At 47.5% G+C, this 12654-nt stretch overlaps 1 protein-coding gene across 10 annotated transcripts in view; it reads left to right on the top strand.

Moving 5' to 3' along the window:
* Positions 1 to 12654, top strand: part of HMBOX1 (homeobox containing 1) — an 83953-nt gene that overhangs the window by 34856 nt on the left and 36443 nt on the right. For 9 of the 10 annotated variants that reach the window (XM_083178793.1, XM_083178795.1, XM_083178794.1 and 6 more), the window contains exon 2: positions 7315 to 7478. The exons of the other annotated variant lie outside the window; for it this stretch is intronic. In XM_083178793.1, the coding sequence (XP_083034919.1) occupies positions 7447 to 7478 (32 nt within the window). In that variant the 5' untranslated portion in view covers positions 7315 to 7446. The remainder of the gene's footprint in view (positions 1 to 7314; positions 7479 to 12654) is intronic. 10 annotated transcript variants of the gene reach the window in all.

The following is a 12654-nucleotide window of genomic DNA, read 5'->3' as shown; positions in this document are numbered from 1 at the left end:
GTATACCTGGTATATAGTAATAGCAGCCTATACAGGAGCCGGCTGTATAACACTGGTAACACTGAGCTATCAGGTGTGTGCAGGTGCCGGCTGTATACCTGGTATATAGTAATAGCAGCCTATACAGGAGCCGGCTGTATAACACTGGTAACACTGAGCTGTCAGGTGTGTGCAGGTGCCGGCTGTACACCTGGTATATAGTAATAGCAGCCTATACAGGAGCCGGCTGTATAACACTGGTAACACTGAGCTGTCAGGTGTGTGCAGGTGCCGGCTGTATACCTGGTATATAGTAATAGCAGCCTATACAGGAGCCGGCTGTATAACACTGGTAACACTGAGCTGTCAGGTGTGTGCAGGTGCCGGCTGTATACCTGGTATATAGTAATAGCAGCCTATACAGGAGCCGGCTGTATAACACTGGTAACACTGTGCTGTCAGGTGTGTGCAGGTGCCGGCTGTATACCTGGTATATAGTAATAGCAGCCTATACAGGAGCCGGCTGTGTAACACTGGTAACACTGTGCTGTCAGGTGTGTGCAGGTGCCGGCTGTATACCTGGTATATAGTAATAGCAGCCTATACAGGAGCCGGCTGTATAACACTGGTAACGCTGAGCTGTCAGGTGTGTGCAGGTACCGACTGTATACCTGGTATATAGTAATAGCAGCCTATACAGGAGCCGGCTGTATAACACTGGTAACGCTGAGCTGTCAGGTGTGTGCAGGTACCGACTGTATACCTGGTATATAGTAATAGCAGCCTATACAGGAGCCGGCTGTATAACACTGGTAACACTGAGCTGTCAGGTGTGTGCAGGTGCCGGCTGTATACCTGGTATATAGTAATAGCAGCCTATACAGGAGCCGGCTGTGTAACACTGGTAACACTGAGCTGTCAGGTGTGTGCAGGTGCCGGCTGTATACCTGGTATATAGTAATAGCAGCCTATACAGGAGCCGGCTGTATAACACTGGTAACACTGAGCTGTCAGGTGTGTGCAGGTGCCGGCTGTATACCTGGTATATAGTAATAGCAGCCTATACAGGAGCCGGCTGTATAACACTGGTAACACTGAGCTGTCAGGTGTGTGCAGGTGCCGGCTGTACACCTGGTATATAGTAATAGCAGCCTATACAGGAGCCGGCTGTATAACACTGGTAACACTGAGCTGTCAGGTGTGTGCAGGTGCCGGCTGTACACCTGGTATATAGTAATAGCAGCCTATACAGGAGCCGGCTGTATAACACTGGTAACACTGAGCTGTCAGGTGTGTGCAGGAGCCGGCTGTACACCTGATATATAGTAATAGCAGCCTATACAGGAGCCGGCTGTATAACACTGGTAACACTGAGCTGTCAGGTGTGTGCAGGTACCGACTGTATACCTGGTATATAGTAATAGCAGCCTATACAGGAGCCGGCTGTATAACACTGGTAACACTGAGCTGTCAGGTGTGTGCAGGAGCCGGCTGTATAACACTGGTAACACTGAGCTGTCAGGTGTGTTCAGGTGCCGGCCGTATACCTGGTATATAGTAATAGCAGCCTATACAGGACCCGGCTGTATAACACTAGGTAACACTGAGCTGTCAGGTGTGTGTAGGTGCCGGCTGTATACCTGGTATATAGTAATAGCAGCCTATACAGGAGCCGGCTGTATAACACTGGTAACACTGAGCTGTCAGGTGTGTGCAGGTGCCGGCTGTATACCTGGTATATAGTAATAGCAGCCTATACAGGAGCCGGCTGTATAACACTGGTAACGCTGAGCTGTCAGGTGTGTGCAGGTACCGACTGTATACCTGGTATATAGTAATAGCAGCCTATACAGGAGCCGGCTGTATAACACTGGTAACGCTGAGCTGTCAGGTGTGTGCAGGTACCGACTGTATACCTGGTATATAGTAATAGCAGCCTATACAGGAGCCGGCTGTATAACACTAGGTAACACTGAGCTGTCAGGTGTGTGCAGGTGCCGGCTGTATACCTGGTATATAGTAATAGCAGCCTATACAGGTGCCGGCTGTATAACACTGGGTAACACTGAGCTGTCAGGTGTGTGCAGGTGCCGGCTGTATACCTGGTATATAGTAATAGCAGCCTATACAGGAGCCGGCTGTATAACACTGGTAACACTGAGCTGTCAGGTGTGTGCAGGTGCCGGCTGTATACCTGTATATAGTAATAGCAGCCTATACAGGAGCCGGCTGTATAACACTGGTAACACTGAGCTGTCAGGTGTGTGCAGGTGCCGGCTGTATACCTGGTATATAGTAATAGCAGCCTATACAGGAGCCGGCTGTATAACACTGGTAACACTGAGCTGTCAGGTGTGTTCAGGTGCCGGCTGTATACCTGGTATATAGTAATAGCAGCCTATACAGGAGCCGGCTGTATAACACTGGGTAACACTGAGCTGTCAGGTGTGTGCAGGTGCCGGCTGTATACCTGGTATATAGTAATAGCAGCCTATACAGGAGCCGGCTGTATAACACTGGGTAACACTGAGCTGTCAGGTGTGTGCAGGTGCCGGCTGTATACCTGGTATATAGTAATAGCAGCCTATACAGGTGCCGGCTGTATAACACTGTGTATCACTGAGCTGTCAGGTGTGTGCAGGTGGCGGCTGTATACCTGGTATATAGTAATAGCAGCCTATACAGGAGCCGGCTGTATAACACTGGGTAACACTGAGCTGTCAGGTGTGTGCAGGTGCCGGCTGTATACCTGGTATATAGTAATAGCAGCCTATACAGGTGCCGGCTGTATAACACTGGGTAACACTGAGCTGTCAGGTGTGTGCAGGTGCCGGCTGTATACCTGGTATATAGTAATAGCAGCCTATACAGGTGCCGGCTGTATAACACTGGGTAACACTGAGCTGTCAGGTGTGTGCAGGTGCCGGCTGTATACCTGGTATATAGTAATAGCAGCCTATACAGGAGCTGGCTGTATAACACTGGTAACACTGAGCTGTCAGGTGTGTGCAGGTGCCGGCTGTATACCTGGTATATAGTAATAGCAGCCTATACAGGAGCCGGCTGTATAACACTGGTAACACTGAGCTATCAGGTGTGTGCAGGTGCCGGCTGTATACCTGGTATATAGTAATAGCAGCCTATACAGGAGCCGGCTGTATAACACTGGTAACACTGAGCTATCAGGTGTGTGCAGGTGCCGGCTGTATACCTGGTATATAGTAATAGCAGCCTATACAGGAGCCGGCTGTATAACACTGGTAACACTGAGCTGTCAGGTGTGTGCAGGTGCCGGCTGTATACCTGGTATATAGTAATAGCAGCCTATACAGGAGCCGGCTGTATAACACTGGTAACGCTGAGCTGTCAGGTGTGTGCAGGTACCGACTGTATACCTGGTATATAGTAATAGCAGCCTATACAGGAGCCGGCTGTATAACACTAGGTAACACTGAGCTGTCAGGTGTGTGCAGGTGCCGGCTGTATACCTGGTATATAGTAATAGCAGCCTATACAGGAGCCGGCTGTATAACACTGGTAACACTGAGCTGTCAGGTGTGTGCAGGAGCCGGCTGTATACCTGGTATATAGTAATAGCAGCCTATACAGGAGCCGGCTGTATAACACTGGTAACACTGAGCTGTCAGGTGTGTGCAGGTGCCGGCTGTATACCTGGTATATAGTAATAGCAGCCTATACAGGAGCCGGCTGTATAACACTGGTAACACTGAGCTGTCAGGTGTGTGCAGGTGCCGGCTGTATACCTGGTATATAGTAATAGCAGCCTATACAGGAGCCGGCTGTATAACACTGGTAACACTGAGCTGTCAGGTGTGTGCAGGTGCCGGCTGTATACCTGGTATATAGTTATAGCAGCCTATACAGGAGCCGGCTGTATAACACTGGTAACACTGAGCTGTCAGGTGTGTGCAGGTGCCGGCTGTATACCTGGTATATAGTAATAGCAGCCTATACAGGAGCCGGCTGTATAACACTGGTAACGCTGAGCTGTCAGGTGTGTGCAGGTGCCGGCTGTATACCTGGTATATAGTAATAGCAGCCTATACAGGAGCCGGCTGTATAACACTGGTAACGCTGAGCTGTCAGGTGTGTGCAGGTGCCGGCTGTATACCTGGTATATAGTAATAGCAGCCTATACAGGAGCCGGCTGTATAACACTGGTAACGCTGAGCTGTCAGGTGTGTGCAGGTGCCGGCTGTATACCTGGTATATAGTAATAGCAGCCTATACAGGAGCCGGCTGTATAACACTGGTAACGCTGAGCTGTCAGATGTGTGCAGGTGCCGGCCGTATACCTGGTATATAGTAATAGCAGCCTATACAGGAGCCGGCTGTATAACACTGGTAACACTGAGCTGTCAGGTGTGTTCAGGTGCCGGCCGTATACCTGGTATATAGTAATAGCAGCCTATACAGGACCCGGCTGTATAACACTAGGTAACACTGAGCTGTCAGGTGTGTGCAGGTGCCGGCTGTATACCTGGTATATAGTAATAGCAGCCTATACAGGTGCCGGCTGTATAACACTGAGCTGTCAGGTGTGTGCAGGTGCCGGCTGTATACCTGGTATATAGTAATAGCAGCCTATACAGGAGTCGGCTGTGTAATGCTCAGCTGTCAGGTGTGCGCTCTGTACAGAATAATGCGTAGCAGAGACACTCGGGAGAATCCAAGGTGAAATCGTGCTGCAATGACAGCTGATTATTCTGTAACTTCGCTTTATATTAGTACGTGATCTTTTTTCTCTCCTCCTTTGCCGAGTAGCGTTATTGACTCAAGCTGTTCCCGTACGGCTGCAGTAGAGCCTTTGATTACATTAAACATGGGGCTTTGTTCTGTGCAGTATCTGAGCGAGTGCCTTTTGTTCCGACAGCTTCTTGTGCTGCACTCCTCATAATGGGAGCTGACAGATTGTTGCCTTTCCATTTCTGAATTATTTGCAGTCTTAGCACTGTTTAAAGGCACAGCTCTTGGCACAAGTAATCTATTAGTACACAGATTGTCTTATTTCCCTCTGTCCTCTGGGTACGTCGGCTGCATTTTTTTCTTTTTCGTACAACAGTTCTGAGTTTATTTTAAAGAGACATTCTTGCTTTGTGCCAATGAAATATCCTAAACTTTCCACCATAGACAGATGCCTATTCTATATGGCTGAATAAGTGGCAGGTAATTAATGCCCAACCAGACTTTTGGGCGTTGCATCTGAAGAATAATGTTTCTATTCGCCGGTATCGCTTAGAGTCTTAGCTTGGCCAATTATTCTGTAACTTCTGGTACCATACGAACAGTCAGGACATAGGTTGCCCACCTTCCCATATTACGGAGTGTTCGATATGGGTTTTGTAACCTCAGAGCAGCAGGTACAGTAACTGTAATTCCTCTGTCGTCTTACCTGGCGGACACTGGGACTGTGGGTTTAAGGCTTTAGTGGCTACTCCTTCCGCATCTACTAGGTGTTGTCTAGATCAACCAATCAGATTCTACTTATTTAGCACCTTCTAAAACAGGGCTGGGCAACACCGGCCCTCCAGATGTTGATGAACTACACATCCCAGCATGCCTTGCATCAGTTTCAGCATAGCCACATAGCAAAGCATCTTGGGATGTGTAGTTCATTAACATCTGGAGGGTCGGTGTTCCCCAGCCCTTTTCTAAAAGAATAAATAGAATATGGTTGCTATGGGAAATGTTCCATTTTCCATAGAACGCCCATTTTAGTAAATGTATCCCTTAGGGGGGTGTTACACCCGGCCGCTCTTTGTGCAGTGCAGAAATCGTGCAAATTTTTGACATTATTAGGTCGAATGTCATTCAATGTTAGAATCATAAGCAAAGGGCCACTTACAGTCCACATGTCTTCAGCTGGGGTCCTGCAGCCCCGGGAGTTCCTCCACTGGTCCCAGTGTCTGCCCGAGGCTTCTAGCAGCCGGGGATCCTGCTGGCTGGGATGTACCCGGGATCCTCAGGTCTAAGGATGGAGTCGCCGTGTCTGGGTGGTCATGCTGGGGGCCACGGCTGTGGCGCCACCTGTCCCCGGCCGGAGGTCGCTGCATCCTCGGCACTCTGTCTCCCCCTCCTTCCTCCGATGGAGCTCACATCCCGGCCCCCACCAGAAGTGCAGAGTGGGCTCCATTCTTCCGACTGGCGGAATATATTCCGCCAGCCGGAAAGTCCCGTAATAGGCGAAAACAGGTGCCGATTGTCGGAAACCGCCTTGGAGTCTGCAAGCCAGCGGTTGTTTCTGACCATACATATTTACCCCTCCATTGCGAGGCGAACCTGTTGCCGGCGAGTCTTGCCGGGATTGAATACGGTCGGCCACTCTTTCCGCCGGCCTGAAATAGCGGTTGGGATTGAATACCCCCCTTAAGTCTGGATTCTCGCTGATTAAGCAGCTCTTGGGCGTTTTATGTATATTTACAACAGAGTTGCACATGAATATGATGTTGTCTCCCCTTTACTAAATAGCAGCGCTTATTGTCAGACACATAATCTGCTCGATGTGCCTTCTGCGCTGCGTTTAACCTCCGTGTGCTTCTGGTGCAGGCATCGATATGAAGGGTTTAACTTCTAAATGTCAGACTTGTCTTCTGCTCTCCCCTCCTCCAGGCTTGCTACGAGTCCCGTTGCCTTGTTTTTCAATTAGCCGGTATCTCAGACAGCCTTATTGACATCAATCTTTATACCTATGAGATTCTTCTCCTGTCTTGTTTTTCTGAGATGCAGCATTTCAGCCAAGTCTGGCTAATCTTTATTCCAAATCTATACTTCCCACCCAGACTCTGTATCCCTGTAGCCCGCTCCTGATATTCTCCTTGGCATCTACATTTCGGGGAATGACTGAGCCCCCCCCCCCTTCCCCCACACTCGTGGGTTTATTTAAGTTGACTACCTTGGTTGCCTTTGCTGATGTGGAAGCGTTGAGCCTGATCGGTTTTGAATTTCATTCTCCTAAATCCGGTGTTTTGCCGCCGACTTTGGCACAACTGAATCTGTAATCTCCCGTGTGTGTGTGTGTGTGTGTGTGTGTGTGTGTGATACACTTCATATTCTGTTGCAGAGCACTTTATATGCCGGACTGAATGCTGTAACAGTTGCGTTCTTACTGTACTGCAGGCATTGTTTGGCCTGAGTCTATGGACTGCTTAGCAACTGGTGACAGCCATATTGGAGACTCCAATAGGCGAATCAACTCATTAGGGACATAAAATTCCTCAGAGATGTCACCCGTGTGATGATATGCTGCGTTCTTATGAATGTTTTTTTGTGTACCGATATGTCGATGATTACAGCAAATATATTTGTGTTTTTTAGGTTGAGACTTTTACTGGGGAGAGAAGATAACACCAAAGTCTACCAGCAGAGCACCAACTACACCCCCTCGGATCGGGTCCCTAACCTCCGTCTCGGCTGGCATGGTGCCACCTCACCTATGAAACTACTGATATGCGTCCCTCTGCAGATGGCAGTGCTCTGAGGTCAGGTGATCATGGCATGTATATGTCTTATATTGTTACGTGCTGTTCCTAGGAGTCTGTATTTGGTGGCAGACGATGCTGGTGTGGTACAAGGTGTATCGAAGTTGCATTGTAGAGGTTTAGCTGTTGACCCGGGACGTGAGTAGCCTGCTCCCCTGATTTTTGCGTCCCCTGTGATTATTTACCATGCGGATCCCAGTAGGGAGTATGACAGCTGACATGAGGACCGCAGGGCAGGAAATAGGGGAGATGCATACAGGTATGAGGGTGGGACAAATGTCCGGGTAACCAGGTTAGATGTGGTGGAAGGAGATGCTTGTGTGTTTGAAGCTGTACAGGAGTGCCTGATAGAGCGAAGGCGCTCATTCCAGCGATGGATTCTAGTGAGAACCTGGCGCCTGACAGGAGGTGCAGCCCTTGGACCACGGTTGGCCAGCCACGGTGTAAAACATTACTACATCCTGTAGCGCAGTACTAGAGATGATGCATTCTCATTATCAGTCTGGATTGTTGTTCCCACGAATGTGACTAAACGAAACCCAGCGGTGATGAGAGTACTCTGGGTAATCTCCGTGCCCTACTTGGATTGCGTTATGACTGGCCCACTGGCATGCTGAGACTCCCTTCCCTTTAGTAGGGCTATAACCGTAATACTGTACATTGCACTTTCCCCGCAGAGGCGTCATCCTTGGATCTGTGCTAGTTCTCTGGTTCCGCATAATATCCCCAACACATTCCTTCCTTGGCAGTCAGTAACACAAAGCCAACTCCTCCTGCGCTGTCACTTGCTGCCCGCTGTCAGGTGTCAGTCCCGCTCCTATGCAGCCATCGCTCTCTTACTGCTGACTGTTACCCCGGTCCCCTTCCCGCGCCATTCATCTCCTCCCTGCTTCCTAATTGTCTGCGCTGCGTTACTCTTATCTTGGGTTAATGATGTTCTCGTGCTGCTGTGTCGTTAGTAATAATTACTCTCCTGCAACTAATTGGGAGTGATAGAATCTAAATGCTTCCCCAATCTGCAGCGCACATTAAACGTATCGTGAGCGTTTTCTTAAATCCTACACATTTCTTCCTAGGTGTCCCCAATGTTATAAAGCAGAAACCCTCTTCTTAGCAGTTAGGGGACAGAGTGGCTGCTGTCCCGGAGATGTCATTCTCTGCGTTCTGTACAGGGACTCTAGCCATACACAAGAAGAGGTACCTACTGGCATTCATTGTACTGTCACCTCGCCGTGTTCCCCTGCTAGTGCTGAGGTTGGGGCAGACTAACTGCACGTTGTAGGTGTGACATATTTCGGAGTGAGGTCAGGTCGTTAAGATTCACCAATGCAACCTAATTAAAGATGGCAGAACAGAGACGTACCCTCACTAGCTGGCGTCCCAGGGAAAGGCAGAGGAAGACTGACGGAAGATCAGATGATATCGGCTTGTGTTTGATTCCCCTGCTCACACAATCACCTCTTCCACAGATATTGGCCGCGGACCCTCGGAGGTTTGGCTGCAGGACAGTTTTCCCTTGTGGTTGTACAGACACAACTTTGCAATGTTCAGGGATATTACCACATAGGGATATTACCCTGTGATAAATGTTTGGGGTTAGTGTGGGGAGTAATCTGAGTAAAACGCAGTTTCCCTGTAGACAAGTCACCTGGTAATGACGTGGAAAGGATAAGTGTGTTCTACACTCCTTGGTGTAACCTCGAGGCTGTGAGCTGACCCAACGCTCGTTCCCTGGAGAAACCACTGAGACACGTTCTAGTTCATTAACCACCTTTATTGCCAGGCTGTCAGTCTGTGTTTCCCGGCTGCGAGGTTTTTCCTTGTTTTATATTTCCCGTCCTTCCCTCGCAATCCATGCACCACAGAGATTATTATTTATTGTTTTCATATTGTTTTTATCTTTGTTCATTAACATCTTAAAGTATTTTTACAATTGGCCTTGTTCTTCCTAATTTTAGTTGTCCAATCGCAGAGCATTAAGTGTCAGAGATGACTTTTCTCTAACGTGTGATCTCTGTGGTTTCTGACATCGCAGATTTGTATCAGCCCCTTCTAGTCCAGTCGGCATTTTGCTGTTGTACTTTGGACGGGTGCTGCCATTTTGTGCAGATTCCTACTTTGGGATTTGACCCACTAAATGTCCCCAGGTTCCCTGTACATGGTGTGCCCACTGCGCTAAGCAGCCTTCATAATGTTGGAAGGTTGACGCAAGCATTAGGTCAACAATGGCAATGTCGACATGAGTTTTTCACTTTTTTTGTTATTTATTTTTGAGCCGACCTGTGCCGACAGGTGGTATTTCATGTCCTACCACCCTCTAGGGCGTGGAGCTTGCAAGCGCAGCGGTACACTTTGACGGTGTCTGCTGACATTCGGGCCAAAAACCGCAAAACATTCATGTCGACCTTTTCACTGTAGACCTTGCCAGTGTTGACCTTTTTCATATATAAGCGACTTCTTCATACTTCGCCATCCATGTCTACTACTAGTGAGAATGGTAAAGTGCGCCAAGCGTAGTGAGGCACCTTGCCCGAAGCATGGAGAGTGAAGCGTTACACTAATTGGGTGGTCCATGTCGACATGCACACAAAAACCATGAACACTCGTGTTGACTATTTCCATGACGATTTTTTTTTTTTTTGCTTGTGTCAACATTTTAGTCAACGTTGACCTTTTCAGGTGTCGATTTCACTGTCAACCAATAGGGGTCAGGTCTATTGACTTTTAGCCTACACACGGTCTATCGTTCCGTTCCATCCGTACCCAGTAGGAAGCAATATATTTAGATGCAGAACCAGTACAACCCCCCCCCCTCCCCCAAATCACCGCAGTAATATAGAGGAAACCTCACAGGTGCTATAGAACCATATGTATTATAGCCAGGGCTATTTTTGTGCAGGCTCCAGCAGGAACTGTGGCCCTTATTCTAGTTCACTCTTTCTGACAAAATATTTCTTAGATGGACAAAACCATGTGCACTGCAGGTGAGGCAGGTGTAAAACCCCACCAAATCTAATTATCTCTGCACAAGTAACACCTGCCTCACCTGCAGTGCACATGGTTTTGTCCATCTGAGAAATATTTTGTCAGAAAGAGTGAACTAGAATAAGGGCCACAGTTCCTGCTGGAGCCTGCACAAAAATAGCCCTGATTATAGCACAGGAGCGCTACATTTCCAGACCTCGCTGTATATAGATAATAGACCACATTGTTATTCTGTATACCCACAGCACTTCTACCGCGTCCCGTTTTCTCCTCCGCAAGCCCTTTTGCCAAGGTTATTTATTGAGGTTCTCTGGGCGCCCAAATCCTATAACCACACACTTCATCCCACGCAGTTTGTTCAAGGTTATTTGTATATAACAATAAGTATAAATTGTGCTTTTATCATTTAAAACGATATTTTCTTTAAATTGTTTAACTGTGAAATATAGTTATGAACAGAGTAGAATTCTGGTCGGGGGAGGGAGGGGGGGGGGTATAACATCTGTGTGGAGTAAGGCGATCATTTATAGTCTGTCATTTGCAGAAAGGATTCATTATAACAGCTTCTGTCCCTTCGGGAGGGGGAAGTCATCCCTGTATATTTTATATACAATCTTTATCTTGTGGCCTTTGGTGTGTAATATTGTTTGTTCATGGTCTGAAGTGTTTTTTTTTCCTTCGTTCTTTTCATTGAAAAGTAATTATCCAGCCCTCATTAATCAAACGGTGCTGCATGTATACGATGGGCGCAGTAAATCTCATTCCTCATAATGAAGAGGTTAGCGCTTTAGGGGTAGAGCGGAGTTTTGCTGCCGTCTCAGGCAGATGGATCGCAGAGTCGCTGTGTTAGGGGTAAACTTCAGGGCTTGGTCCGTATTATTGAAGAGGCCGTTGGTTCTGGTGGGATTAGGCCTGTTGGTTCTGACCATGTCGCGCAGTGTGGCCGGGAGAGAGATTGACCGGAGTGGGATATCCTGGTCCATGTGGGATGTTAGAATACATGGAATACAGGGACAAACATTCAGAATACTCGTTCAAAAAGCTGACATTCATTATGCCAGCATAACCCAGAAAGCCAGCACAGTCATGACATAAAAAAAAAATATATATATATATATATATATATAGACGGGGTTGTATAACAGCACTCCACGGGTTCAAACAAGAAGACTCCAGACACTGGTATCAGTCTTTTTTCAGTCAACGTTTCGGAATTTTACTTCCGTTTTCAAGACATATATATATTGTTTTTGGGGGGGGGGAGTCTATGTTGAGATGAGCAGCGAATAAGTGTACCCCTGCACCCGGCATGCTATGCTAATCTAATTCTTTGCCCACTTGGATCATGAAATCTGTTTTAGAGAAATAATCCTGAAAAACGCATGTCGACTTTTAGACATGTTGACATTTTAAATGGTGGCAATTTGACCCTGCTGGCATTTTTGAAGGTGGCGGTATTTTGGGTGCCTGCCAATGGTTGACTGTATATTGACAGTCAGTAAATTGACTGAATACCGTATATATAGAATTACTGTGATCTGACATTGGTCAAAGGGGTCAATCCTATTTGTCGCAAAGGAATGGCATACAAATAGTTAAAAGAAAATACAATTGCAATAAAATAAGTTTTTATTTCAAGTATTAAGAGGAGTCAGCATGGGGGGGGGGGTGTCTCCGCGGTGCCTTTAACGCTCCTTACCCTGCACGCATAAGAGTGGGGGCTTCTGCTTAATTTGCCGTTTGGTGCGGTCTAATCCGCTACTATAGCAAGGGTTCTCAAACTCGGTCCTCACACAGATCACGTTTTCCAGGTCACCCGGCAGGTACACAGGTGCATTCATCACCCATTGACACATTTTAAAAGAGCCACAGGTGGAGCTAATTATTTCACTTGTGATTCTGTGAGGACACCTGAAAAAACATGCACTGTTGGGGGTCCTGAGGACCAAGTTTGAGAACCTGTGATCTATAGAACCCCTTTTCCTGTGACCTTTCCTTGTAGCTCAGCGTAACGTTTTTATGTTTAGCCGTTGAAGGTATTTCATATGATTGTTTTGTTCTTACTTTGTAACCCTGTACCCCAGTCCCGTTTTAGAAGGGGAAGGCATCTCTGTAAGGTACTTCATCCTGTTGTACGGTTGGCTGCGGTTCCCTCACTTTTTAATTATGACAAGTCGCCCAATAGCGACTT

This window comes from Crinia signifera, chromosome 3, assembly GCF_055691185.1.
Source record: "Crinia signifera chromosome 3, ASM5569118v1, whole genome shotgun sequence".
Classification (NCBI taxonomy): Eukaryota; Metazoa; Chordata; class Amphibia; order Anura; family Myobatrachidae; genus Crinia; species Crinia signifera.
Note: the sequence above shows the minus strand (reverse complement) of the source record. Positions and strands in the feature narration are given on the sequence as shown.